At 40.5% G+C, this 27,394-nt stretch overlaps 1 protein-coding gene across 4 annotated transcripts in view; it reads right to left on the minus strand.

Annotated features, from left to right (window-relative positions):
* ABCD2 (ATP binding cassette subfamily D member 2) overlaps positions 1 to 27,394 on the minus strand; it is a 100,482-nt gene that overhangs the window by 42,691 nt on the left and 30,397 nt on the right. For 3 of the 4 annotated variants that reach the window (XM_067563988.1, XM_067563989.1, XM_067563991.1), the window contains exons 1-4: positions 15,758 to 17,043; positions 13,636 to 13,816; positions 8,676 to 8,797; positions 3,919 to 4,087 (exon numbers count right to left, since the gene is read on the minus strand). In XM_067563988.1, the coding sequence (XP_067420089.1) occupies positions 3,919 to 4,087; positions 8,676 to 8,797; positions 13,636 to 13,816; positions 15,758 to 16,747 (1,462 nt within the window). In that variant the 5' untranslated portion in view covers positions 16,748 to 17,043. Of the gene's footprint in view, positions 1 to 3,918; positions 4,088 to 8,675; positions 8,798 to 13,635; positions 13,817 to 15,757; positions 17,044 to 27,394 lie in introns of those variants that run through there. The other variant, XM_067563992.1, reaches the window with a different exon arrangement.

The following is a 27,394-nucleotide window of genomic DNA, read 5'->3' on the forward strand; positions in this document are numbered from 1 at the left end:
AAAAAAAGTTAGTGAAACATTCAGGGAGACAGTGTGATCTAGTAGTCCAAGAACAGGGCTGAAAGCCATGAATTTCTGGACTTCCAAACCTGGTTCTTTTACAGCCTCGAGCAAGTATTTTAAAACTCTCTGTGCTTCAGTTTAAAACCCTTCTGCCAAATTGGGGAGATAACCCTTAGCTCTTTCACTAGAGCACTGTGAGGATTAGTTAGTTGATGTCTGTACAGAACTCTAGAAATGTAAAGCACTATATAAGTGCCAATTATTATTACTGCTAAAGCTTGTTTATTCAAACCTAGCTCTACACATTGTGCTGTATTTTAAGTACTACTGATTATGAAGCCATAAACGAATAGATATTTCAAGGCCAGCCATAAACACATGTTGCTTGGAACCCCATTCTTTTTGGAATTTTACATCCCATGAGAGCTCTGCCATTAACAGTCCAGTCCAATCTCCTTCAGCAACGAAACCAGAGGGGAAGGCAATTTATGGCCTGTTCCCATCTTTTCAGACAAATCTGGGGCCTCACAAGCCAAAAAGATTGTCATAGATAGCTTATAAATGATTATGGAAATATATGCAAATATATCATGTTATAATATAATAGCTATATCCACTGTTTTGGATTAAGCATGGGATTTAATGTGTAAACTCAATCAATCATGCATTTAGATATTTTGCAACAAATTCATGGGAACTACTGATTAAGTACTTCCAAGAATAATAAAAAAAAAAAAATCAGAAATATAATGTTTGTTTCACATGCACTGGCAAAACAATAGCACACCCCACCCTCAATCCAAAAAACATCAGAAAAATGCTTTTGATGAGCAAGAGGGAATGAAAGAACAGCATATTTTGTTAAATCTTAAATTAATCCAAATAAAGAAAAACAATTAAAAACCAGGTGGATCTGGTAGCACTGTCTATAATGAAGATTGCCTTACACTTTCCATTATAAAAGCAACTGAAAACGGGGTTATAACTTCACCAATTTGTAACTATTTGGGCTGAAATTCTCCATGTTGGTCATTTTCCTCAGGCTGAATTTTGCAAAATTTCAGCTAAAACAGTTTGGTGGTTTCTGGTAATGAGATTAGGGATAATAGAGTTGTTCTGCCCATGTTAAAAAAGTTCTTACAACAATTTAGTTGAGAATCTCTGTTGCCTCCAGGCTTTGGAACAGGGACTTGAAATTTGGCAGACAGAGTCGCCCTAATGTCAGGGATGTGCTTTATGCCATCTCCATGAACATGCAGCCAAATTTGGCCAAGTTATAATCCTCTAAAAAAAGTTTGAACATAAAGATGAGTTTGGCAGCTACATTCTCTGAATATTCCATCTGTTGTCCGCCTCATTTGTTGGCGAAGTTGGGAAATGTGTAGTGAAGGAGGCAGGAGACCATCAGTACAGAATGTATAGTCTTATGGTTAGAGAATTAAAATGCTATCCTGGAGAACTGGTTCTACTCCTCGCCTCTGCCATGTGGTGCTGGACAAGCCACTTGGAGCAAAATGTTCGCAGTTGACCACAGCTGGGTGCCTAATATCAGACTGCTGGGACCAGATTTTCAGGAGTGCTCATGTCTGCAGCAGAAGTCAAAGCTGCACTTTGGACACATAAAGTGTTATAAAATGCTAAATAATCCAAAACAACATATTTGTCTTTAACCTCTCCATGCCTCAGTTCCCCAGCCACAATACAGGGATAATAATACCCTCAAACAGATGTTGTACAGATCAGTTCATTAACCTTTGTAAAATATGCAGCTACTGTGGTGACAGTTGCACAAGCAACATTAATTCTGGGATTTCCTCACATTTGAGTGCTTGACTTTGCAACCTTAATATTCTCTTAATGTAAGGGGGTGGCAGGTGGTTGGTTTGTTTTGTTTTGTTTTTTAATGTATCGAGGCAGATAATTTGATAGCACTTCTACAAATATTAAATGATTTTTTTTTTATAATTCTGAATTATAAAATAAGCAATGACTATAGTACAGTAATATATTATTGTTATTTGACTGAAGTATTTAAAAGGCTGTATGCGGTATAGTTATAGCCATGTTCGTCCCAGGATATTAGAGAGAGAAGGTGGGTGAGGCAATACCTTTTATAGGACCACCTTTTGTTGGTGAGAGAGACAAGCTGAAGAGCTCTGTGTGGCTCGAAAGCTTGTCTCTCACACCAACACAAGTTGTTCCAATAAAAGATATTACCTCTCCCACCTTGTCTGTTTAGAAGGTTGTCATTCTTTCTTGGCCTAGGTCAGTACATTTATGGACTGTAGTAAATACAGAGGATAATATAACATTATTTGATGGCACAAGTTTATACCTGATGATTTAAGAGGAAATAAGTATTGTGGGGCTATGTAATAAAATGGTCTTAAAAGACAATTTAAAATATGGATTTTTCTTTTAACAGTATATAGACTTACATGTATGCACACATGAGAGCATGCACATGTGCACAGATAGATACAAACACACACACCCCCCTCCACTGTTATAAATCCTTATGCAGGGATTTCTGAAACTTTCAAGGCTAAAAAAAAAAGGAAGAAAAATATTATTACAGTGGAACTTCTGATGGGAGAGCCTCAGAAAATGTGTGGCCTCTGCAACTGTAGTGGAATCAAAAACCTGGTATGGGCTGAAGAAAAAAAGAAAAAGAATAGGATGCTATGCCACACAGAAACATCGGCAGGTTTCTCATATCTGAACTGCATTCAGTCTTTAAAATAACTAGGTAGTCATGCTAAAGAACAATTGCCTATGGGCTAAGTTCATTAATTTACTACCATATGGACTACAAAACCTTTTTCTCTGCTACATTACAAAATGAAGTTATTACAAAATGTTGTTTATTAATAACCACATATTGTCATGTCCTACAAGGTCAAGAAATCAGCTGATTCCACAGGAAATGACTGTGCTGCCTCAGGGTGTTTATTATGACCCTGTAGAGAAATCTGTGCTGAAGGGCATTAGTGTTGTAAGTGAAACAAGAAAATATTTCACATCCAGCAGTTTAACTCGGTGGCCTCTGAATAGCTAAGTTAACTTGGGGGCAGGGAAGGGATTTGGTTTGTCAACAGCAGGTGGGAAGCAGGAAATAGAAGGAGTCCAATGTGGGTAATCAGGAGGAGTAAATGGCAAAAGGCCATATGAGGGGATTGGAAAAGAAACTGGATATGGGGGAGGGAAGGGTAGAGACAGAAGGTGGGTAATGGGGCATAGAATCATAGAATGTTAGGATCAGAAAGGACCCCAGGAAGCATAGTAAGAATTCAGTCACAGAGGGGCACATACACAGGCATTAGGTGGACGAGACAGAGGAGATATGACAGAACATAGAGGGTAAGAGGAGCAAGGAGAAAGGCAAGCAGGAGGGTGGGAATTAGAGCTGATCAGAAAAATTTTCAGTGGAAAATTGACTTTTTGCTAAAAATCTGAAAACTGAATATATTTTGGTTTTCAGGCATTGAAAACCAAGGTTCTCTGGCCAAATTCTACTGAAAAAAATCCATTTTTTTCTCTTTTTAGATGAAAAATTCCAGGTTTCAGTTTTTTAAATGAGAAATAGAAATATTTAAAGGACAGCAGACTCCTTCTGGGGGGGAAAAAAAGTAAAAAATCAATTTTCCGTTGCGGTTTTCATGGAAAATTTTCAGCCAGCCCTTGTGAGAGTACATTGGTAAAGAATCTCAGGGATGTCTGCTGGGAGGAATAGGAAACTGCAAAGAAGTGGGTTAGGAATATGCAATGGAAAGGGAGATGGTCTGTGGCAACTTTGAAGTAGCAGCGAGGATTGTATAAAGAAAGACTTTGTTTACACAGCTGCCCTATTGCACCAATAAAGTTATACACTAGGCTGAGTTTATAGAGAAAAGTATCAAAACATGAATTACCCACCCTTGATTTCTAAGGGGCCATCAATGCGAGGTTCTGCTTTATCTTCATTCTTGCTGTTGGCTTCAATCTCTTGAACAGCAGCAGTTCTTTTGTAAATGCCCCTTTTCACTTCATCAAAGACTGAAAACATGTTGTACACTCGAGCTGTGTAGCCTGCTAATTCAGTGACCTGAGAAACAACAAATGAACTGTTTAAATTACGTTATCTGGAAACTGGAAATTAAATATTTTGTCCAATAATTTATGGACAGCATTCCCAGTCGTTTTAACTCAGTACTACTTAGATTTAATTCTGGATTAAGAATAAAAGGGAATTTTTCCTCAAGTATCTTTAATATCTTCTCCGACCGTCCAGATGCACACGTGCAGTTCCTATCTGCCAGCAGATGGAGACATTACATTGAGGGACAGATCCTCAGCTAACATAAATTGGCAGAGCTCCAATGAAGGCCCTAAGAATTTTTACTGATATCATCAACAGCAAATCAGGGGGGCTGCTGACTCCTTTCAGTCAGCTGAATCTCCTATAATTTTATTTATTGTGCGAATTACAGCACACACACTGCTGAGACTCAAAGGAGAGAGGTAGCTAAAAATGAAGGAAAGGGTCTCCAGCAGTCCCAGGCAAAGATCCCATGAATCCTCTTTGGGTAAAGATCTGCATGTCCGCCTGGACCTTGGAGCCCCTGAAATTGAGGTGGCCTATGGGGGACAGGGCTGATAGGGTCTTGGGGAAGGTAATTCTCACCCTTACCTTGCCCTTTTTTATTTTTACCTTGTCATCTTTTGCCTCGCAAGGGAGGAATCCTGTGAGGGTAAGTCTACTTTTTGCATGAAAGCCAAGCAGGATGGGTGCTTCCTAGTCCTGAAACTACTGCACCAGTTAGCCATATTGTACTTCTGTAAGGGCTAGCTCATTTTGCTCCAGGCAGTCTGTGCCTCTTATGGAGCCTCATATTGGTGCAAAGTTGGAAATCCTCTTAGATCTTTGATGCCTCCTCAAGGACTCTCTCTTTTGTTCAGGTCTTTCTCCACAACCATTGAAGATACTGATCTTCAATCTGCTGGGGACAGAAACAAATGAGTGCCGGGACCTGGCAAGCCCTTGAGCTGCAGGTGATGACCTCACCAGAAAGGCTCAACATACTGTCTCCATCTGCTAGCATAGATGAACTACACCCAAGCATCTGCAGTAATATAGAAGATTGAAGGGAGAAATATTATTCCTAATATAACTGTATGATTACCAGATTCACGAAACACAAATTCTGATGTTGAAAGCTATGAGAGGGGAAAGAATAGCAGGACAATGAGTGCAAAGGTGTGCCTATATTGCACACTTCTTTCTGTGGCATGTAGAGTACATACCCCCGAAGCTCCCCCAGCATTGATATAAATAGCAGTGTAGAGAGAGAGTCACGACTTAGGCAAATACAATAGGGATACACCTGAAGGAGGGTGTGGGTATGTATCTGAGTACAAATCCAACACAGCTCCAACTTGCCCAAGCTGTGCCTCCTTGTCTACATTGCTATTTCTAGTAGTATAGCGTCCTGCTGCCTCCCCGTTGCCGGAGTCTTTCCCTGCCACAGGAAAATATGCAAGCAGGGGTGAGGCAGAGGGGAAAGTCTTTGCCAGCTCCTCACTGCTGGAGCTCTTCCCTCATAGGAAAAGACTCAAGCAGGGGAGAAAGGCTCTGACAGAAGGGAGCTGCTGGAGCCTTCCCCAGCTCCCTCACCCTTGCCGGAGCCTTTCACTGACACGTGTAGCTACACACTGCAGCGTGAATGCAGCATACTTTTTACTGCAGCATGTAGCACACATACCTTACACACCATCGAAAGTGGTGTGTCATGCAGGCATAGCCTTAAAAAGCAAAGAAATTAGCTACTTGTAATAAAGCGTTGAGAGATAGTCAGATCCAAACCTGGTGTTAGCAGACAACTCTGGTGTAAGGAAATTTAATTCTAGACAAGTTCCATAAATCGCACAAAATTCAAGAACAGCTATATGTTATGAATTATAGTCCTGCTCTCAATCACGGTTTTATAAGTGTACAGGAGTTTATAATTAGAACTTTTGACGATTACCATGGGTTTCGCAATGTTTCAACTCCATGAGTAAGCCTACACTGACTTGCATTGGCAGTTTTTTGTCTCTAACACCTGTGAAGGGAATTGGATTGTCAGTACTTGAGACTGAAAAACTCCTGCTACCAATAGAGCAGATACCACATCGACAGCAGCAGTGAAGCCTTTCCATGCTGTCTCACCAGTGTGCCCTCCCATCTTGACCTGCAGTGACCAATTCTAAATATGACAATGTAGTTTGGCGTCCAAGCCTATTCAGGGTCTGATCCAACTCCCATTGAAGTCATTGGGAGTCTTTCCAATGAATTCAGTGGGAGTTGAATCAAGTCCCTCAATCCTCGGCCTGTGCTAAGACTGCAAACCACCATTCCAAACCACGATACCTGTGATACTGAATGCTGTACCCTCGCAACTAAACTTGGACCACCATCTCATCTCACACACTGCAGGAAAGCTAAGAGAGGGGTAACAGTTTTGAAAGCTTGTATGTGGTCATCCAACATTTTGACAGAGTAAATGAAACACGATGAAGTCAGTCAGCCAATGGTGCTTGACAGTAGTTTGGGAGATGAGCCCAATGTGCGAGTGGAAGACCTTCCCACAGTGGCTACAGGCCCACTCGCCAGATGGAGGTTGGAGCACGCTCTGCTTCCTGGCTCGTCTGCAGGCCTCAGCCTGGGTTCTCTGATGGCTCTCCACAATGACTGCATCAACCATGATCCTGCTTCTCCAAACTGAGCAGTTATGGGCAGGGCTCTCCCAGTTGTCAGTGGGAATGCTGAATTTCTTGAGACCTTGCTTGATCTTGTTGCTGTTTTGAAGCTTTGGCCTTCCTTGGCATCGCAGGTAGTTCTTGAGTTGGCCATAGACCACAGCCTTTGGCAGACGATCTTGAAGCATACACTCCACGTGTCCCAGCCAGCAAAGCCTGCGAGCACACAGCGTAGTCTGCCGGTTCTCTCAAGAATCTCATTGTTAGTGATCATCATCTCATCTCACACACTGAAGGAAAGCTTCCAAGTGGTAACAGTTTCCAAAGCATGACCCTGTCGTAGACTTACCCACCAAAAACAGAACATTTGGATTTACTCTGGTGTCCTACAGATAAAAAGCCTGAAGGGCCAAATATTGCCGACCTTACTAACGAGGTCATTTCCACTGACTTCTACAGGGCTGCTTGTGTGACTAAAGTGAGCGAGATTTGTACTTCATTACCATAAAATATTAAAGTTCATTGGAAGCTGTCACGGATTCACAGGCTTGGTACTCTCTGAATGAGGTTCAGACAGGACCCTCTTACAGTAGGACAACCCGTCAAGGGCACACTCTCACTAGGCTCCTGGGCTTCAGTACCTCTTTGGGTCTGACCTCGGAGCATTCAGTGCCCCTGTTCACACTGTGAGCTCCCCACAGTGAGTCCACCTGGATAGGACACCGGGGGAAACCTTTCATGCCCACCCTAAAGAGGCCATGCACCCCAACTTCGCAGTCAGCAGTGACTCTCAGCCAGCAAGGTAAACAGAAGGTTTTAGCAGTAATTGGGAACACAGCATAGAACAGATCTTGTTAGCACAGGAAGCCAAAACATTTAGCAAAGTCCATCTTAGGGGATCCAGAGCCCTGGGCTCTCCCCATTGAGTCCCAAACCAAGAGATTGACTAGCTTCCAGCAGCCAACCCTCAGTCATGCCCAGTTGCCCCTCCTCCATCTTTTATCTCTTTCCTGGGCAAACTGGTCACCTGGCCTCCACCTCTCTCTTTGTTCTCCACCACCTCTGACTGACCTTTGCCACCAGTTGCCAGGATACAACGTGTCCAGCCATTGTCTGGGCCCAGGGAGCTAGAGGTCAGTCACACTTGCTCTCTAGAGGTTCTCTGAAATGATCACACACCCTTACCCCACCACCTTGATACTTGTGCAACACAAAGGGGTACTAAGGCACACACAGAGTATTCATACAAAACATTAAGAGAATTCCACTTCATCACAGAAGCATATTGCCATTCTATGCAAATTGCCTAAAATGTGAACTTAGAATAAAATATGAAGTTGTAGTATCCCAATACTACTTAAGCCAAATTTTATGTATAAAATTAAGATGGAAGCTCAGCTCACTGGTCTTTCACCTCATGCTCTATGGATTGAAATGAAGTTGTATTACAAGTCAAATGAGTTTACTGTTTTTCACCTATTATTTGGTGGATATTTTTTCCATGTCCTAAAAACAGCCTTGTTTGTAAGGTACCATGTCAAATGTATAGCATTATACAAATCATTTGTAACATTGAATGCTAATAGTAACGCCTTCACATAGTTGGTAACCTGGCAGTCTCTCTACAGTGTAAGCCAAATATTGAAACAGATCACAGTCTATTAGCAGAATTTCTTGGGAAGAATGCACAGTACCTGGCTTTAGTCTAGAAAACGCTGTTGTGGTTTATGCTCATGGACCACAAATTATCCCTATATTAAAAATACTAGCAATACCTAAGTTACTAAGGGCCAAATTCTGCAGTCTTCACTCAAGAAAAACTCCCACTGATTTAAGGACAGCAGAATTTGCCCCAATATTACAAAATAATTTTTTTTTTAAATCTTACATTTGCGAATTGTTTTATTTTCATTTATTTTTCTTTTCTGTTGTATACTACAAATGACACACAATACCTCTTTGTAAGAACACATGATCCTTTCAATGGCATCTGCTCCAGAGGCCAACAGATTTCGTGAAGTAGTAAAGGCTTCTGTTCGCTCACTAACCATTGCTTGTTTCTGGCCATCTTCTAACTCTAAAAGCAAAAAATGTTCTTCTGTTCAAATAATCTTCTGAAAAATATCTCTAAAAATTAAATTATGGTTAAAATGTGAGCCTTTATTAAAACAGATATTAGAGTTAAAATAATCTTAACTCTATGAGGACAACTTTCCGAAAGGAATCAGAAAAGCAAGCAATTAGCATAAAACGTCTAGTAACAAAAAATAGTAGGAGTATGAGAAAGTACTCTTCTTACACAAGTCACACTTTTTTCTTTTTAACAGTCAGCCTATATTTCTTTTTAATGTACCATTACTCAGTCTGAGTTTTACCACAACTGTAATGAGTCAAACCTAAGCAACGTTCTAAAACAGAATTTCAGTTTCATTGTTTTGTTTTTACTAGTCCTGCTATTACTCATTTTCAACCTTATTTAATTCTTCACTCCACTTAAAAGGGAGCATTCATACTGATGCACATTTGGCAAAATTAGAATATTTTATAAGAAAGCAATTTACTTTGTCAGTAAGTTTCTGTATTCCTCTTGGTATTATGAGAGGGATCTGTGTTTGAATAAGAGCATTCTTTCTCACAACCCAGTTTCTCTGTCTGATTGATCCCATAATGAAGTCATAATCCTTTGTTTATAACATTGTTGCCTGTTAGCATGAAAAGTCTTCTGAATCAAATAGGAGCAGGAAGAGCTGTGTTGTGAGAAAATACCCTTAACTGACAAAGGCAAAAATGGCAGCTGAAATATAGAGAGCATGGGAAAAAGAAACACGTTTATGGTTAAATATAATATTGTCATATGAAGTGTTTGGTTTTCCCAGAGAAAAATTCATTCTTTAAAGTGTTTCATGCCTGGAGTCCAATTCTGCTACTGTGATATCTCTTGCCGTCATCACGCCCACAGAAAATGCTATACAGCATGGAGCCAACCTGTAATTTGCTCCTCCACCAAATCATCAAGATAATAATATGACTGAATTTTTTAAGATTGAGTAATGTATAATCCTTACCATTTCCAGCTAAGTAAATTAAGACAATGATATGGGGTGAACCACATGTAAAGTGTGAGGTTGCAAGAGGGGTCTTGGGAGGATTTTCTTCTTAGCCAGTCTATAACATTATACAGACTGGTTAATGGTGCTGCAGGGTGGAGCTTCTGTCTTTCTCTGAAGTTTGGCTACTGCCAAATACTAGGCTAGCTAGACTAGTAGGCTGACCCAGTATGCCAACTTCTATATCAGGAATTGTTATTAAAATATCTTCTATTATGTTGGCTCAGTGCTTTTAGTCAAGAAAATCTGTGAGCAGTTTCCTACAGGTGTAACATGATGGTCATTTTATGTGCTGTTTTATGGCAGGTAATGGAACAGCAATGTAAGCACAGTGAGTGGTTGTCTCACCTCCATGACCAGGTCAGACTCTGCAGTGTTTGAAAACACAAATCCAGTATCAAACCTAGTTGTACCTGGCTGTCTCTATATTCTTTTTGCTTTTTGGAGCTAATATCCAAATGCTAATTTGTTTTAATTTATCAAGCCACCAAACTGAATAAATAAATCACTGATGTAACTTCATTGATGTAAGTGGAGTTATATCAGAGATAAGCTTAAATATTTTGGACCAAAGTTTTTATATAGGAAGTTACTGTCAGACATTTAAGACCCCAGTTTGGCTTCAGTTTATGTCTTTCAAAATTCAATTTCTGAATTTTTTAAGAAAAATGTGGTTGTTCGGATTTTCTAGTTTAAGTTACAAAAAATCAGTAATGTGTCACCCAGCACACTGGGATATACACACCTAGTACACAATGAGAGGCATGCATTTCTTTTAAAAAAAAGGACAGAACCTTCCTCAACCAGGGTGTGATCTGAAAACCCTTACTCATATAGATAGTTATTATTCATGTAAATAGTCAGATTTACTCCAATGGGAGGACTCATGTGAATAAGGGTGTGAAGAGAATCCAGCCCTCAGGTAGTGATGCCAATTCACTAGTACAAAACTAAAAAAAATTCAGAATATTTCAACTTTTTCTTGGCAGATAACCAAGTTTTACTAATCTAGTCAGTATTTTAGATGTCATTGTGGAATTAAATTGGGTAGAAATGAGGAACTTTAAAACTGTTCCAGAACACAATTCTCCATTATTGCATGACTGAAATCAAACCACCAGAACTTCCCAAAATAAACTTTTCTTGACCATTTTCTCTAATTTTTTCCACATACAGACTTCTTCTGTGTTAGAGGAAGTACCATATTAGAACAGAGTAGGCCAGTGGTCTCTCTTTAGTCTAGTATCTAACCTATGTCAGTAGTTTAACATGTTTCTCACATATAAAATTTATTAATCCCATTTGTTTTATGGGAAAAAACCTATCTGTTGTGCCCAATGAAATTAAAAACTCATTGTCACTAATGTTTAATTTCCAGGGGAATGAATTACATTCAGGATATTTTGGTATACTGGTGTTTTTTGTAGGATTCCTTTTTTCATACTAGAGTATTATAAAACTACTTACAAAACTTCTATACTGTAACAGCAAAGAGACATCAGAGAAGGTTGCATTGTGGTGTGTATGGGGTTGTTGTTTTTTTTTTAAACACACACAAATACCTAGCGTAGAAAAGGCTATTGCTGTACTGATGCAATCCCTCCTGTCTGAGGACCATCTATGTGAACAGTTTCAGACTGATTTCAGGCATGGCCATAAGTTCTAAACACTTCTGGATTCTAATGGATTTATTCATCAACAATGATTCTAGATCCAATTCCTCATATTTGAACCAACTTCATTTGCCTCCCACACTGGACCTGATTGGATACAGTACTATTTCTCCAACTAAATCACCTTCAGCAGTGAGCTGGGCTTGTTGGATTTTTAGCATACCTGGTTTACTTCTTACCACTTGATGGGGTCAATTTGTCACCATTAATAATGCATTTCTGATTTTGTCCCTGCTCTTATAGAATGCCTCAGGGTTCTGTAATAGTTCTATGCTTTAACATTTTGCATGTTCCTCCTGGCAAATACTCTTCACTATTATGAAGCAGGCTGTCATTGACATGGAGAAGACAGATTTATTTTTCTGACCTTCTGCTCTGTTTACATTTTAAACATATTTGACCGAGGTCCATTTCTGGATGTCAGAGAATATTACTTAGTGTAGGATGGATATGGGTGAAATATTGCTCCTTTCCTATATACATCTTTGTAGAGGCTTTTTCATTTTGAAGGACATCTCAACTATTTCTGACTCCTGGGTAAATTGTTGGGGATGAGACATTTACATTCTGTAGCTAAATAAGCTCTTTATCAGTTAAGGGATATTGCCACACTGCACTCATTTCCATCTTAGCAGAAAGTAGCTCAAGTTGGTTAACCTCTCTTCTGTTACCAAAGTACTAAAGCACTGTTATCCTTATGGGTTGCACTGTGTAATATGGACTTGCATAAACTCTTTTGTTTAAAATATGATTGCAAAATTTCTTATCAAATTCAGACAAAATCCACAAATTTCACCTGTTCTGGAAACGCTCCATTGGTTCTTGGTTAAATGTACTGGATTTAAAATTGATCTTTTCATTCACAAAGCATTACACGGTCTTTGCATAGTGAATCTTACTAATTTTTTAAGATTCCTTATTTTTCCAATCATGTATATGGAGATTTGTTGAGCCAATTTCAGAGTCAGTCTTTCTCTATCCATTGATTTACCGTAGGTATTGCTAAAATGTTTATCATTCCAGTTTCTAAGCTCTAATATGCAGTATATAAAAAGGTAAGAAACAGCAACTTTTAATCATTGTATTCTTTTGTGGATTTCCCTTCTACGGACGTTAGTATATAAATTTTAATTACACAGAGTTGCATATGTTAACTGCAAAATGAACAAGCAAACAAATTTTTTTCCTTGTTACTGCTTCTTATGTTACTTTCTTCCTCTTGCCTCCTGCCCTGCCAAGTTGCGTTTTTCGCTGACTTTTTTTTTTTTTTTTTTTTTTAAACATTTGAAATAATATTAAAATCAGGACCCTACTTCACTCCCATTGCTGGAAGATCTGGATATGATCTTCAGAAGACCTGAATAGTGATGTCACACAAGCCTGTAACCTGAGTTTCACTTTCCCTTCTGTACCCCAGATGAGAGAAGATAGGAAATGCTGATTCTTACACATGTCAAGACATAATAATAAATAAATATTAATTAATTAATTAATTAATGTTTATGAAGCACTCAGATACTAAGGTGATGAGCGAGCATCACAGAAATACCAACCGATAGATGGATGGATGGATGGATAGATAGATAGCATTTAGTAGTATAGCAGCAGACTTTCTGAGAATGGACATGCCTTCCCAACCTTAGTTGGGGCATGAGGGCTACAGCTTAGGTTACAAACTTTAAGACATCACTACGTAAGGCCTCCTGTGAAGAGAGCAAAGAAGGTACCTTATATTCTTGATATTGCAAATATAAAAACCAATATTTTATTTTAAAGTTTGTGAAACCATCTTCATACATCAAAAAGAGCAGTAAATGCTTAAAGTGATATTTATAAAATGTTATCCACAGGTCACCTGAACATCTTATTTGAAAAACCTAGCCTTTGATTCAGAATTTATGGTGTTTATCGGGTTTAAGTTCAAAGATATGTTTTTTTGTCACTGATATTTCTTCAAGTAGTTTGTTTGTAAAGTTTTACACATGCCAGGAGCGACACAAGGATGTGACACAGTGTTTGAATATTATAGCACTGCAGCTATACATAGTATTAAAATGAAATGCAATCTTCTTACATGACTACTCTACAGTAATATTTTTAAACAAATATTTGAAATTAAGTAAAAGTATTATTACCGCCATCTGCAAATCCAGTTGCTGTGATGATAGGTACAGCCACCATAATCAACCCACAGCTACTCCAGACGTACTTCATCAGGAACTGCTCTATCATGATGTACCATAAACGTTTGGACAATATGAGGTTCATTTGGTCTGCCAAAGCCTTGTAACTTTTCTGTAGTTGTTTCATTTCCACCTATAATTAAAAAATGTAAGTACTTACACTGTATAATAAATATTGAAACACATATAGGTACAACACACACACACACCTATAATTATTATAACATAATCGAGTGATCAGTGTTCGGATTTGAATTCTTCACTATATCCTGCAATCGGTACAGCAAACTCTGTGGTGCCTATTTATACAAAGGGCCACATTCTCAGTATAAATCAACATAGGTCACTGAACTCATTGGGCCTGATTCTGATTTATACCAATACCCCTTTACCCCACTCAGGCAGTTTTACACCCACTTTACACTGACAGAGCAAAACACAAGCAAACAATAAAAGCTGTTCCTTACAATCGAAGCAAGAACAGTTCTATGGGTTTAATGAAGGGGATTGAGAACTCTACACCTGTAAATTAAAACTATAACTCCACGAATTAAGCATCATCTGGGGAGTCAAGCCTGCAAAACTCCAATTTATTTCAATGAGGGTTTTGCCTGTGTAAACCTGAAGAACTGATGCCTCAAATTGGTATTTCAGGTCTTTCAGCAATGTGCCAAGAGGAAGTGATAATGTACATCAAGGAGTTAATGAGTGGAGAACAGTGACAAATCAGTATGACATAATGCAGTCAATTTGAACCAACACAAAAGTGGGAATAGGGAAAAAAAGTGTTGGAATTTAATTTAGCTACAGTTAATGCAGTGCTGCAGACAGTTTTTGGTGCTTAATGCTACTATAAAAATTAAGTTTATGTTGTCTTATACTTTTGACTGAAAGGGTAGTCAAATTTCACTATTTTCTTTTTCACATTATGTGAAACTTTTATAAAAACATTTTAACACATTACAGTCAAAATTCACAATATAATTTGGAAAATTTCTTCAATATGCTGATTTTTAAATTATCTGTTACTTTTATGTCACGGATAGTCTAAATACTGTATTGTACTTCAGCAATTTTAAGATTGTAGTGACTACAATTTTGCTTAGCTACACAAAACAATGCCAAAGATTGTGTTGCCATCTAAGCTATAGCCAAGTTTTCCTCTAGATTACTGGGTGCTACTGATTTTTGCATGAATTAGAGAAATAGTATTTCTGTACCATTAAATATCCTTAGTTAATAAACTAGGGGAGAAATAAGAGCATAGAAAGGTTAAGAAGTGGGGCATCTTTTGGAAAGGAGAAGAGGGAAATTAAAGTTTACTGGAGAAATGTGATGCTGCTCAGAAATAGGAATACTCTAAGAGAAAAATAAAATGGGGAATACTCTATACTTCTGTCTCTCTCCATACACTGTGTGAGAGTATACAGATCATAAACAGGTCTAGGTATCAGAGGAATTCAACTCTCTCAGAGCAAGGTTAGGGGGACACATGGCCAGCATTACAGTAGATCAGTGGTTCCCAACCTTTTTGGCTCGAGGGCCACGGGTATAATTTTTACTACTCTGAAGGGCCACCAGTCTCTGCCAGCAGTCCCCATCCCCTCCCCTGCAGCCAGAGGGAAGGAGTTCAGTGAGGAGGCTCTCCCATCCCCCTGGCTGCAGCAGGGAAACTGAATGCATCCTGTAGCCTCATGCGCTCCACCTGGGTTCCTAGGCAATGGCTTCTTTCTGCAGACAGTGGGAGGGGAGTGGTGGGCCACTTTGAAAGCCTCCACAGGCCACTTTTAATCCCTGGGCCACAGGTTGGGAACCACTGCAGCCATGGGTGTGCGCACGGGGCGTGCCAGGTGTACCCAGGCATACCCTAATACAGGGGTGTCATATAGCAAGATACAGGGAGGCACCACCGAAACTCATGAAATCAACACCCCTGAAAATCTCATGAAAATTCCCTGGGTGCACACCCTAATGAAATGTGCTGCGCACGCCTATGCAGTAGAGCACATCTAGTAGCAGAGCAACAGCTCTGAACCCTCTCAGATTTTAGTCCTCGCCTTTATTTCCATTTTACCTTGTGTCCTCTGTAAAAGGCGATCTCTTCTACATTGGCTATAATCCGTGAATGGACGTACCGCAGATAACCCTTTCTGTGAGCCTCCTCTGCGACCAGCTTGCCGAATTTGGGCGAGCAGGCTTTCAGCACTCTCGCCGTGGCATACACCACCAGTCCCGCTAGCAGCGTAGGCCCGATGGGGCTTGCTCCCCTGGACCTGGCAGTCTGGATAAGACTGTAGGACGTCAGCAAGACATCCAGGATGGGCTTGGTCAGGTTGGAATACAGATGGGCCACTGACTGGGAGAACATCATGATATCCTCAGTCAGGGACTGGTCAGGGTTCGCCAGCCTCCCATCCATATTGATCACCTTGTAGTAAGTCTGGTTGGCAAAGTAGGTCTCATAGGAATGATCCACCAGGCGGGTACGGAAGGCTAGGGCCAGCTTGCACTCCAGGTACCGTATGGCGCTGTTCACGAAAGTGGCAGGGATTGCAATCATGAGCCACTTGATTAATTTGATGGCAAAGCTCCTGGGCTTCTTCTCCACGATGCTCTTGACGATCTTCCCATCCAGCCCTGCCACGTAGATGGAGAGGAAGGTCCGGGAGACCAGAGCCACGGAGTGGAGGCAGAGCCAGCCCGATTCCGCGCTCACCAGCTTCGGGAAGAGGATCTTGCGAAGTTCCAACAGCTGCCGGAAAAATTCCGCATTCACTGCCGGGGAGGCTCTGCCCCGCATCCGGCTGCAATGCAGCGGCTCTTGGCCCCCTCCAGCCCGGCAGGCAGCCTGCAAGCCCTTTTCACAAGCTGTCTGCTGCAGGCGCTTGCGGAGGACGGGGTGGAGGATTTTCAGCCCATACGCCGCAGCCAGCAGGCAGGCAGCCCTCTTGGCCGCACTGGATCTGGTCCACTTCCCTCGCCCGGCTGCGGCACGCAGCAGCTGGGTCATGTCGCACAGCCGCAGGGGCCGGCGTGGAGCAGCGATGCTCGGGCGCTGGGTCATGCCCCGGTGGAAGGTCGCTTAGGAAAGATCTTCATGGAGCCTCAGAAGCGGCCGCGGCTCCTTCCCCGCCGCCCTTGTCGGGACAGAGGCGGGCGGACCCCCGGCTTCCGTGGGAGGATGGTTCCCTTGCACGCAGCAGGACGGAGAGCTCAGCTCGGTCGCTGCACGCTGCGCTATCAGCCGCCGCCAGCTCCGCCCCCGCCGCCCGCTCGTTGGATGCTGCAAAGAGCTGGGGAAGAAGCCACGCCCACTGGTCAATCTGGAGTCATGCCTTTACCGGCAGCGGGCTGCGTTTAGACGGCGTGCACCAGGAGCTGAGCGGAGCGGGGCCGGTCAGTTCTGGCACCTGACTCAGTTTTCGGCTGCTCAGCGTGGGCTACGTATTGGCCTGAGCCAAGGCCATCATCAATGCGGCGTTAATGTAGTGCCGTTTGCCTGTTTACAGCCAGGCATCGCAAGGACCACGCAGGAGGAGCATCAGAGGTTGTGGGGAGGAGGGGAAAGAAGCACCAACGGGCCGCTGGTTTTACACTTCTAGATTTACCCACAGAAAGAGGAACTGAAGATGTGTGGGAATTTTTAGGAGGAGGGGGATGGGGATGCTTGGAAGCTGCCTATACTCTGGGGTGGGGAGAAGAGAAAAAAAAATCAGGAATAACTCCACTGAAATTACCCCACTATACATAACATCGGAATCTGGCTCTAAGAGAGAGCTTCAGGCATGGCCCCAGCCTTGCAGCTCATTTAGAATGAAATCAAGTGAACGGGATGGGGGGAGGATACTACAGAGGAAGAATAGGTTCCATGCCAGGGAACTGAACTAGCTGGGGGTTTTGAATTCTAAATCTAGGTAGGCCATTGGGACAGGGTGAAGGATCGGAAGGTCCCCTGTAGGAATATTTCGAAAAATACATGTAAACTGGAAATACCACCCCCCCAAAAAAAATTGTATCATGCTTCTGTGCACTACTACATACAATTTATTGTATTGTCAATCATGTGTCTCCCTCCCCAAAAGAGATTTGAATTCCTGCTACCTGAATCACCATTAGCAATTATAACATATCACAAATCCACAATAAAGAATGACAATACAAACATGTTTCTCTAGCCTTTTTCATTTCTTTTACTCACCCCAATTCCCATTATTGTCCCTCCTCCCCCTTCATTATTTCAACATACATTGTTTAGTAAGAGTATGGTATTTAGGACCAAGAAGGAAAGAAAATGTATAAAAAAAAGATAATTGAGCACATTTTAAAAAGTGAAGTAGTGCAGCCACTGTATCTATAAATGCAATCATTCTTCCCCCATTTGATGGGGGAGGGTAAATCAGTTTTGAAAATGCATGATTAGAAATAACCATATGACTAATATAACTAAGGATCACAAACTTCCATAAGAAATATTCATTAACATAAGGCCACTGAAAGGTGCACTGAAAGATTAACTATTCCGTAAATCAGCTTATGCAGAGTAAAACTAGCTCATATTACTGCTATAAAACAGACTTTTTACATAATTACATTTAGGAAGCATTTTTCTCTGGATGTTTCAGAAATAGTAATGGCTACCCTATGGGGTTGCAGGAAATGTTTTCAGTTGTGTACCCATTGTTGATTGGAGGAGTTGGGTAAAAGGGATGGAGATGTAATAACCATGGAGTTAGAATATTTGTAGTTCTAAATACTGTCAAGGGTGCTAATGGTTTGGATGGGTGCCTTTTTAACTTTTTACTGTATAAATCAAAATATAATGAATTAGATCTTAGAAAGCAGTTTTACTGATATATGAGATAGCTACACTCTGTTCTAACTCTTCCACAGCTGAATTTACCCTGTTGCACTAGCTATTATTTTGTCAGTAAAATAACCAGAAAACATATGACTCAAAGATACACAGGAACTAGACATGTTGAGTAAGAAAGTGCTTAGTTCAGGCACTCACATTCTTTTAAACTCGCAAGTTCCATTTGATGATTCCACATTTGTACTGTTTTGTGCATTAGTCATAACATTATCTTAAAGTTGGTTTGCCAAACCACAGTTACAGTACTTGCAATATTCCCCCACCCCAGCATTTTTTTTAAATAGGGAAAAGTTCATAGAGCCCAACTTCGCTTCTGCTATCTGCTGACTTTTGGCGGTACCAGAGTCTGGAAGCCTGAAGCTGTGGGAACATTAAAATGAAACAAAAATTTCCTGACTATACAGTACTGTAATCAATAAGAGCAATACATTTTCTTCTTTTGAAAGCCTGGGAAAAGTCTGAACTGTTAGTTGAATTGACCACTTTCTTCTGTTCTTGCTGCCCGGAGATTTTTTTCCTCTTTTGCAGTCACTCTCTATAACCTATAAACAAATTACACCTTTTGTGGAATGTAACCGTAGTTGTTGGACTTTCTCGAATGCTTGTGACTAGTGATTTTATCATTGCATAATAAAATTTCTCAGGCAACACTGATGAAACAGTTACCAAAACTGTAGTAATATCTCGTTTGTTTTTAAGCTATGGGGTCTACCCAATTTCTACTAACTGATTTTATTTAAAAAAAAAAAAAAATAGGAAGTGAATTCAAATAAATTAGAGTAATGGACACTGGAAAGGGGGCACTGTTGTAATTTCTACCATGCATACAGGGAGATTCAGAGATATGCATGTGTTTGGTTTTTGTTTTTTGTTTTTTAAAGTAATTTGGCTTCTTTTTTAATGATAAAACTGGGTTTGAACAAATACATTAAAAGTCACTTGTATGCACTTTCTGAATGGAAGAAAAATCCCTGAAAAGGAAAAATAAGGAAGACATGAATTACTTCTAAAGGCCAAAACGCAAGCAGAACAAAGAGTACCACAACCTTCATGTTGCTCTGAACTTGGAGATCTAATAGGCTCTTCTTTTTCCAATAGTAAAGTTGTGAGGATGGAAAGAATAGAATCATTGCATATGGAAATGAGTTGTATTCAGGTAATATTACATTCTTTGGAACATAGATAGAGATGATTAATGTTAGGTTGAATAAGTTTTACAAATACATGAACATTTAGGAACTAGAATGGAAACTGCCTAGGAAATTATTGCAAAGTTAACTGTATATGGTTGGGATTTGTTCTTTTTGTATATTATACCTACTAGCTCCTGCACCACTATAATGCCCTAGTCTGCACTACTTGTGGCCATCATAGAAACACTAGGGCTGAAATGTAGGGTGGGGATAGGTAAGAGAAACATTTAATGATATCATCCAGCTTACCAAAAAAAAAAAATTTAAAGTATTTTATATCTTTTGAATAATAAAATAAAATGTAAATTTTGAGGCAAAAGCCCACTTACCTGATCTCCTCTAGACCAGTTCCATGGGATCCCATGGAGGCTATAAGGGATGGTGGAATGTCACTGTAGAGTGGGAGCTGGCTGGTGTGACTTTGGAGGATTTGAAATGAAAGTCAAAGGTAAATTTAAAGTAGATAGATAAGGAATGTCCCATATTCTTTCTATTTTGTGCTTTTACATTTAAAATATAATTTATTTTTACACACACACACACACACACACACCATTAATTTCAGTGGCTTAGCCTCTTACGCAATTGTTCCTATAACCTCTACTTGAACTCGATATTTTTCTTCTGTATTTCCATAAATGTTAGTGGATTATAACTGTCTTCATTTTGGATGAATGCTTATTATTTCTATTGCCCTTCTGTAAACTAGGTACTGTGATGTTATGCAAATATTTTCTTCTTCTATTTGCATTAAGAGCTACTCAATTAAATATTAGGCTTCAACTCTAAATGATTTCTAAGATATACAGTATATGAGTACATATCAGCAAGTTTGCGGACGACACTAAGCTGGGGGGAGTGGTAGATACCCTGGAGGGTAGGGATAGGATACAGAGTGACCTAAACAAACTGGAGGATTGGGCCAAAAGAAATCTAATGAGATTCAACAAGGACAAGTGCAGAGTCCTCCACTTAGGAAGGAAGAATCCCATGCACAGCTATAGACTGGGGACCGACGAGCTGGGCAGCAGCTCTGCAGAAAAGGACCTGGGGGTAACGGTGGATAAAAAGCTGGATATGAGTCAGCAGTGTGCCCTGGTTGTCAAGAAGGCTAATGGCATATTGGGCTGCATTAGGAGGGGCATTGCCAGCAGGTCACGGGAAGTGATTATTCCCCTCTATTCGGCATTGGTGAGGCCGCATTTAGAATATTGTGTCCAGTTTTGGGCCCCCCACTACAAAAAGGATGTGGACAAGTTGGAGAGAGTGCAGCGGAGGGCAACCAAAATGATTAGGGGCTGGAGCACAAGACTTATGAGGAGAGGCTGAGGGAACTCGGCTTGTTTAGTCTGCAAAAGAGAAGAGTGAGGGGGGATTTGATAGCGGCCTTTAACTACCTGAAAGGGGGTTCCAGGGAGGATGGGGCTAGGCTGTTCTCGGTGGTGGCAGATGACCGAACAAGGAGCAACGGTCTCAAGTTGCAGGGCGGGAGGTCTAAGTTGGACATTAGGAAAAAGTTTTTTACTAGGAGGGTGGTGAAGCACTGGAATGGGTTACCTAGGGAGGTGGTGGAATCTCCATCCTTAGAGGTTTTTAAGGTGAGGCTTGACAAAGCCCTGGTTGGGATGATATAGCTGAGGTTAGTCCTGCTTTGAGCAGGGGGTTGGACTAGATGACCTCCTGAGGTCCCTTCCACCTAATATTCTATGATATCATAGCATTCCTAGTGTTTTGTGACCATGTTTTTTTTAATTTCACTCCATATGGTTTTACACACACACACACACACACACACACACACAATTGTAGGAATGATAAACCTGGATCTGAGCCAAATGAATTAGTGCTTTATCATGCAAATCCTTATTCAAATGAATATTTCCACTCCTGGGAGTAGTTCCGTTTAATTTAATGTAACAACTCACATAAGTAGGGACTATTCCTGTAAGCAAAAGTTTGCAGGATCAGGCCCAATTCCAGTTCCAAAGGCCAATGTCAAATTAGGCCTTTTAATCAGGAAAGCATTTAAGGAACCTGACATTTCCTCTGAAATGTTGTGTCAACAGCAAAAACTTGCTCAATATAAACTTCTGCTTTTGAGAAGTTATTGGCTTATAATCATATACACAAAGTGGTATGTCTAGCATGTGGAGATTTGAGCCAAACAAGAAGCACCAAATATTATGTTGAAAATAGATGTTGGAAATTTATTATTCTGGTTAGACTACATTGTATTGATTTTAAGCTACCAAGCTGCACTGTGCAAAAATATATATATTTTGGTAACAACTGCGTTGGTCCAAATAAATCAATATTGTACCAAAGTTTAAGGCCCACGTGACTTGTTTGTTATGGGACTCCAGCCAAGTGGTCCTAGTGATTGCATAGTTAACGACAGATTGATCATAAACTGTTCAGAACTACCGACTATTCTAGAAAGAACTGTAAATTCATTGTTTCTCCCTTACTGAGAAAGAAAAGATAGTGACTTCTGGAATGTGGATTTGTCTATCTGGTGCACCTGCTGCAATGAAGAGTTGAGTAATGATCACATATGTTTGTATCAAAGACTTCTGTTTTTAGTGGCTAAGCATTGACTTGTATGACTTTTTTTTAAGATACATTTTTACTGGTGAAAATCTTGATTTCAAAGACAGAGGCATAAACAAGAAAGAGGCATACAAACAATTCTGCTTACAACAAACTGCATAATTACAGATATTAGCATTGGAATTATTCATGTCTGTCTTAATCTTGCAGCTGTCCCAAATTTATTATGAAATGTTATTGCAATATTTGCCTTACATTGATGAAATTGTAAAGTTCTGTCTTCAGATCAGCAGAAGAACCAGACTTGCCCAAAGATTTGCTAACAATTCTGAGTTAATAGTTTACTCAGCAGTGATGTAAACAATGGTATAAGTTGACATGTCAAGTGTAAATTGGTCATAAAAAGCCAAAGTCATCTAACTTGAACCAATTTGACATTCGTTATGGAGGAAATGTGAAGAGGGCCCTTCCTATAGAGGAACCAGTGGTTTCACTATGGCAAAAGGATGGCAGGATTATAAGGGGTCTTTGAAAAGATAATTGGTTTTTCAAACAAATGAAATGCAGTAGATCTAGTCTACCTGGATTTCAATAAGACGTTATACAGTTTCACATGGGAAATTATTAGTTGAATCAGAGAAGATGGGAATTAATATGAAAATTCAAAGGAGATACGGAACTGGTTAAAGAGGAGACAACATGTCATACTGTCAGGCTGGAGGGAGGATACTAGTGGAGTTCCTCAAGGATCAGTCTTGGGACCAATCTTATTTAACATTTTTATTAATGACCTTGGCATAAAAAGTGAGAATGTGCTAATAAAATTTGCAGATGACACAAAGTTGGGAGGTATTGCCAATACAAAGGAGGCCTGGGATTTCATACAAAAAGATCTGGATGACCTTCAAAACTGGAGTAATAGAAATGGGATGAAATTTAATAGTGCAAAGTACAAGGTCATAAACTTAGGTACTAACAACAAGAATTTTTGCTATACGCTGGGGACTTATCAATTGGAAGCAACAGAGGAAGAGAAAAACTTGGGTGTATTGGTTGATCACAGGATGACTAGGCGCTGCCAATCTGATGTGGCTGTGAAAAAGGCTAATGCAATCGTATGATGCATCAGGCAAGGTATTTCTAGTAGAGACAGGGAAGTGTTAGTACCAGGTTATAAGACACTGGTGAGACCTTATCTGGAATACTGTGTTTAATTCTGGTATCCCATGTTTGAAAGATGAACTCAAACTAGAACAGGTGCAGAGAAGGTCTACTAGGATGATCAGAGGAATGGAAAGCCTACCTTATGAGAGGGGACTCGAAGAGCTTGGCTTGTTTAGCCCAACCAAACGAAGACTGAGGGGAGATATGATTGCTCTCTATAAATACACCAAAGGAATAAATACCAGGGAGGGAGAGGAGCTATTTAAGTTAAGCGCCAATATGGACACAAGAACAAATGGATATAAACTGGCCATCAGGAAGTTTAGTCTTGAAATTAGGTGAAGGTTTCTAACCATCAGAGAAGTGAAGTTTTGGAACAGACTTCCAATGGGAGCAAAAAACCTAACTGGCTTCAAGACTGAACTTGCTAAATTTATAGAGGGGATGGTACGATGAAAATGCCTACAATGGCATGCTGCCGATATGTGACTGCTAACAGCAAATATCTCCAAGGGCCAATAATGGAACTCTGAGTTACTACCTTAGACTTTTTGCCCTCACTTTGCAAATAGAATTCTTGGGGCTAACTCCATTTTGAATAAATCTCAAGAGGTCATCTGCCTTTTAAAAGTGAATTTTTGGGGCTGCCTTCTTTTTAGCAAATTAATGTAAAGAAATATTTATCTTTGTAGAGTTACTTTTTTTTTTAAATTAAAGACAAACACTTTAAAACAGAAAGTCTCTCTGCAGCCAGTTATGTTGCTATGGCAATATGGGCATATGATAAAATAGGTATAGATATGGATTAAAGCAGTAATGCAAATGCCCCTGTATTACAGGAGGTCACAAACTAGAGATGTTTTAAGTATGTGCTGCTAAACTGCTGATAGGTAACCACAAGATGCCAGTGTATACCAGCTTTAGATATTTTAAGTTAGGCTCATCAACAGATGTCCAACCACAAGAATGCCCTGGTAACTATTTGACATATATGTTGAAGTAAAGACTCAGTAATCTATGAGAGAAGGGCATCCTAGCATTAGTAAATGAGGAAATACAGATAAGGAAGTGGGGCTGAAACCCCTACTGAATATGTATTAGGCAAAATGGGCATCAGCAAAACACATTATAAAAGCTGTATTCCAGCTTGTGTGCCTTGGGAGACACCATGATGATACCCACTTGTGATGACTATGACAATGAAGATGATGACTGATATTTTGGGTTCCTCCACAAAGAATGGTGTGAGTAATGCAAATGCTAGACATTTTTTATTTTTCTCCTTCTCTACCAGATTGCAGTGTGTGTATTGTGGTATGGTTGGCTAATAGAAGTGGTTATTACTGAAAGAGCAGTGTGTTGTCTCTGTTGTGCACTATGGGGTCCCCTTTCTATTGATTACCTCTCTACTGTAGTCAGTTGTGGGGCTGAACTTTCACAGGCCACTAAGCAGAGATAGCTGCCTCCCTGCAGTCAGACTTAGGCTCCTATCTCCACGAGAGAAGCAGATCTTACCACACACACCTTTCACTGGCATTTCTCACCAGCTAGCTTACATGGGTTCCCACCTAGCATGTGGCTTTGTGGATCACATACTAAGGTGCCTCTCTCTCCCCATTCATTGTATAGGGATCTAACTCGGCACTGTGGATTGCAGTGTTGTCCCTGTAGATTTCTAGGTGCCCCAAACTTAGGTCCTGTGATGTTCAATGTTGCAACACCTAAGACCCTTTGTGGATCCCACCCCTTCCTTTACCATAACCAGTATTAGACTAAGACCACTTGCTGGAAACTATAAAATGAAAGGACTCGTTAAGAGACATAAGAATCATTTATAATCATGGAAAAACTCAACGTTTATTTCTAATAAATAAGTTGAACAATCAGTTTTTGTATATCTCCTTTTAGTTTGTAGGTTTTACACTAGCCATTCTAATTCACTTCCCTCCATGTGAGACAGTCCCGCTGAAGGAAAGCGGAGACTTGGAGTCCTTGCTGATCAGAGGCCACAAGCTTTGTCAGTGCTCACCTCTGCAGCAAATTGCTGACCTGATTGTGCCCAAGGAAAAGCAGCAGCTTTAGAGATGTACCTTCCCTGCTCCCAAGTACTTCTGGCAAGCCACTTTGAGCAGTTCAACATGGGAGCACTGAGGGTGGATGGGGTGGGGGAGGTGAATGCCTCTTGAGGCTGGGATATGGGTAAGACGCTGCAGACACTGCCTCTCACAGTGGCTCACCTGCAGCAATGCAACCTGCAGGAAAGGGCAGGACAAGAGAAGTTCAGTTTGCTGAGCAGGGACATCAGTTTCACTCTCATTTAGCTCTGCCTTCCCTTATAAAGACTAAGGCTATGGCTACACTGACAGCAGCAAAGTCATCACCGTCAGATCGATTTCTCTGGATCAACTGAGTGGTCAGTGAAGACCCGCTCAGTCGATCCAGAAATCGACTTACTAAGACCACCTTCACAAGTGGCAGTGAAGATGGTGCACAGAAGAGGAGCCCAGAAGTCGACGGGAGTTTCGCAAGTGTTTTGCGCAGCTTGCGTAACTTCCATCAACTGCCCCCGAATCCCAGAGGTAAGTGTAGACAGGGTCTCAGTGAGATCGTGGAGAAGGGGGAAAGCAGAAGGGAGCAGAGACCAGAAAAGGCTCAAAAAAGGAGATAAGCTACCCCAAAATGTGATGATATAGAAGGAAAATATCAGAATGGAGGAGAGGTATAGAGTGGGGGGAAAAAATCAAGCGATTTATATAATTTTATGTTGAGGATTAATATTTGAATTTCTTTTGGCAACAGATCTAGCTACCTATCACTGCTGGTTGGATTGGTAGCCAAAAGCAGCTCAGAAACACAGTTATCCCCAAATATTTGTATGCCTCCAGTGGGATGATCATGTGATGGGATTGGGGAAACGAAAATTAAATTAAACCCCTGAAATGTTTAATTAGCGGTCTATAGTATTATAATGAATGACTGCTGGTTTTCCTTGAAAGAAATGAGCTCACAAGTGAATACAGATGAGGCAGTGTATCTGAAAGTAATTGTAAATATATTTCTTGTTGGTTAAACAAGGTATGTTCTGTAATAGATGAAGTGACGTAGTAGCCAGTAAAAGGAGATACCTACTGAAATGAAAAGCTTATAAGGCATGATGGTTTACAGTGAAGCAACTGATAATTACATGGAGAAATTGACCAATATAGTGAATACTTGCCTGACAAAGAAATCCAAGACAGAATTCTATTGGGTGTTGAGGTGGCTGTACAAAAAAAAGTTACCAAATAAGTGAAGTCTTCAAGGATTTCTCCCATTGGTTATTTCAGTTTCATGCACAGAGGAAACGGCTTTGTTCTGTACTTACTTCACTACACAGAAATCCAACTGAAAAAACACCATGAAACTCAATATCTCTTATTTATTTTTAGAAGGAAGAATAATAGTGTCTTAGATCCTCTGTATGAGCGACATCATCCCATACCTCAGCCCATTGTTGAAAAACTTTCAGATGTTGACAGTGAAAACACATTATTTAAAAATTAGAAATCCTGGGTCAAATTCATCCCTGGTGTTACTTCCCTATGAAGATTGGACTTGAGGTCAGGAGGGGACACTGCCTGGTCACGGGGCTGGCACCAGCCATGCATTCACCCTCAATTAACCTGGCTGCACCAGATCAGTAATAACCCTGTGGAGCTTGTAGATGCTTGGAATAAAGCCAGAAAGTGCTGTCATGGACACCGCGCTACAGTTCTCCACTGCCTAAGTATTGTTGTTATTACTTCACTGACTTTACTGGGCTTGACATAAATCTGACTCCTTATGTTAAGTTTGTTTGAAAGTATTTTTCATTTCAGTCTCAAGAATATAATCTGAAGGGCAGTGAGAAGGGAATCATTATATTTAACACTGAAGATTTAAATCACTTGAT

This window comes from Emydura macquarii, unplaced genomic scaffold (assembly GCF_026122565.2).
Source record: "Emydura macquarii macquarii isolate MOO-44397 ecotype Brisbane River unplaced genomic scaffold, CSIRO-AGI_Emac_v2 contig_2636, whole genome shotgun sequence".
In the NCBI taxonomy this organism is placed as follows: Eukaryota; Metazoa; Chordata; order Testudines; family Chelidae; genus Emydura; species Emydura macquarii.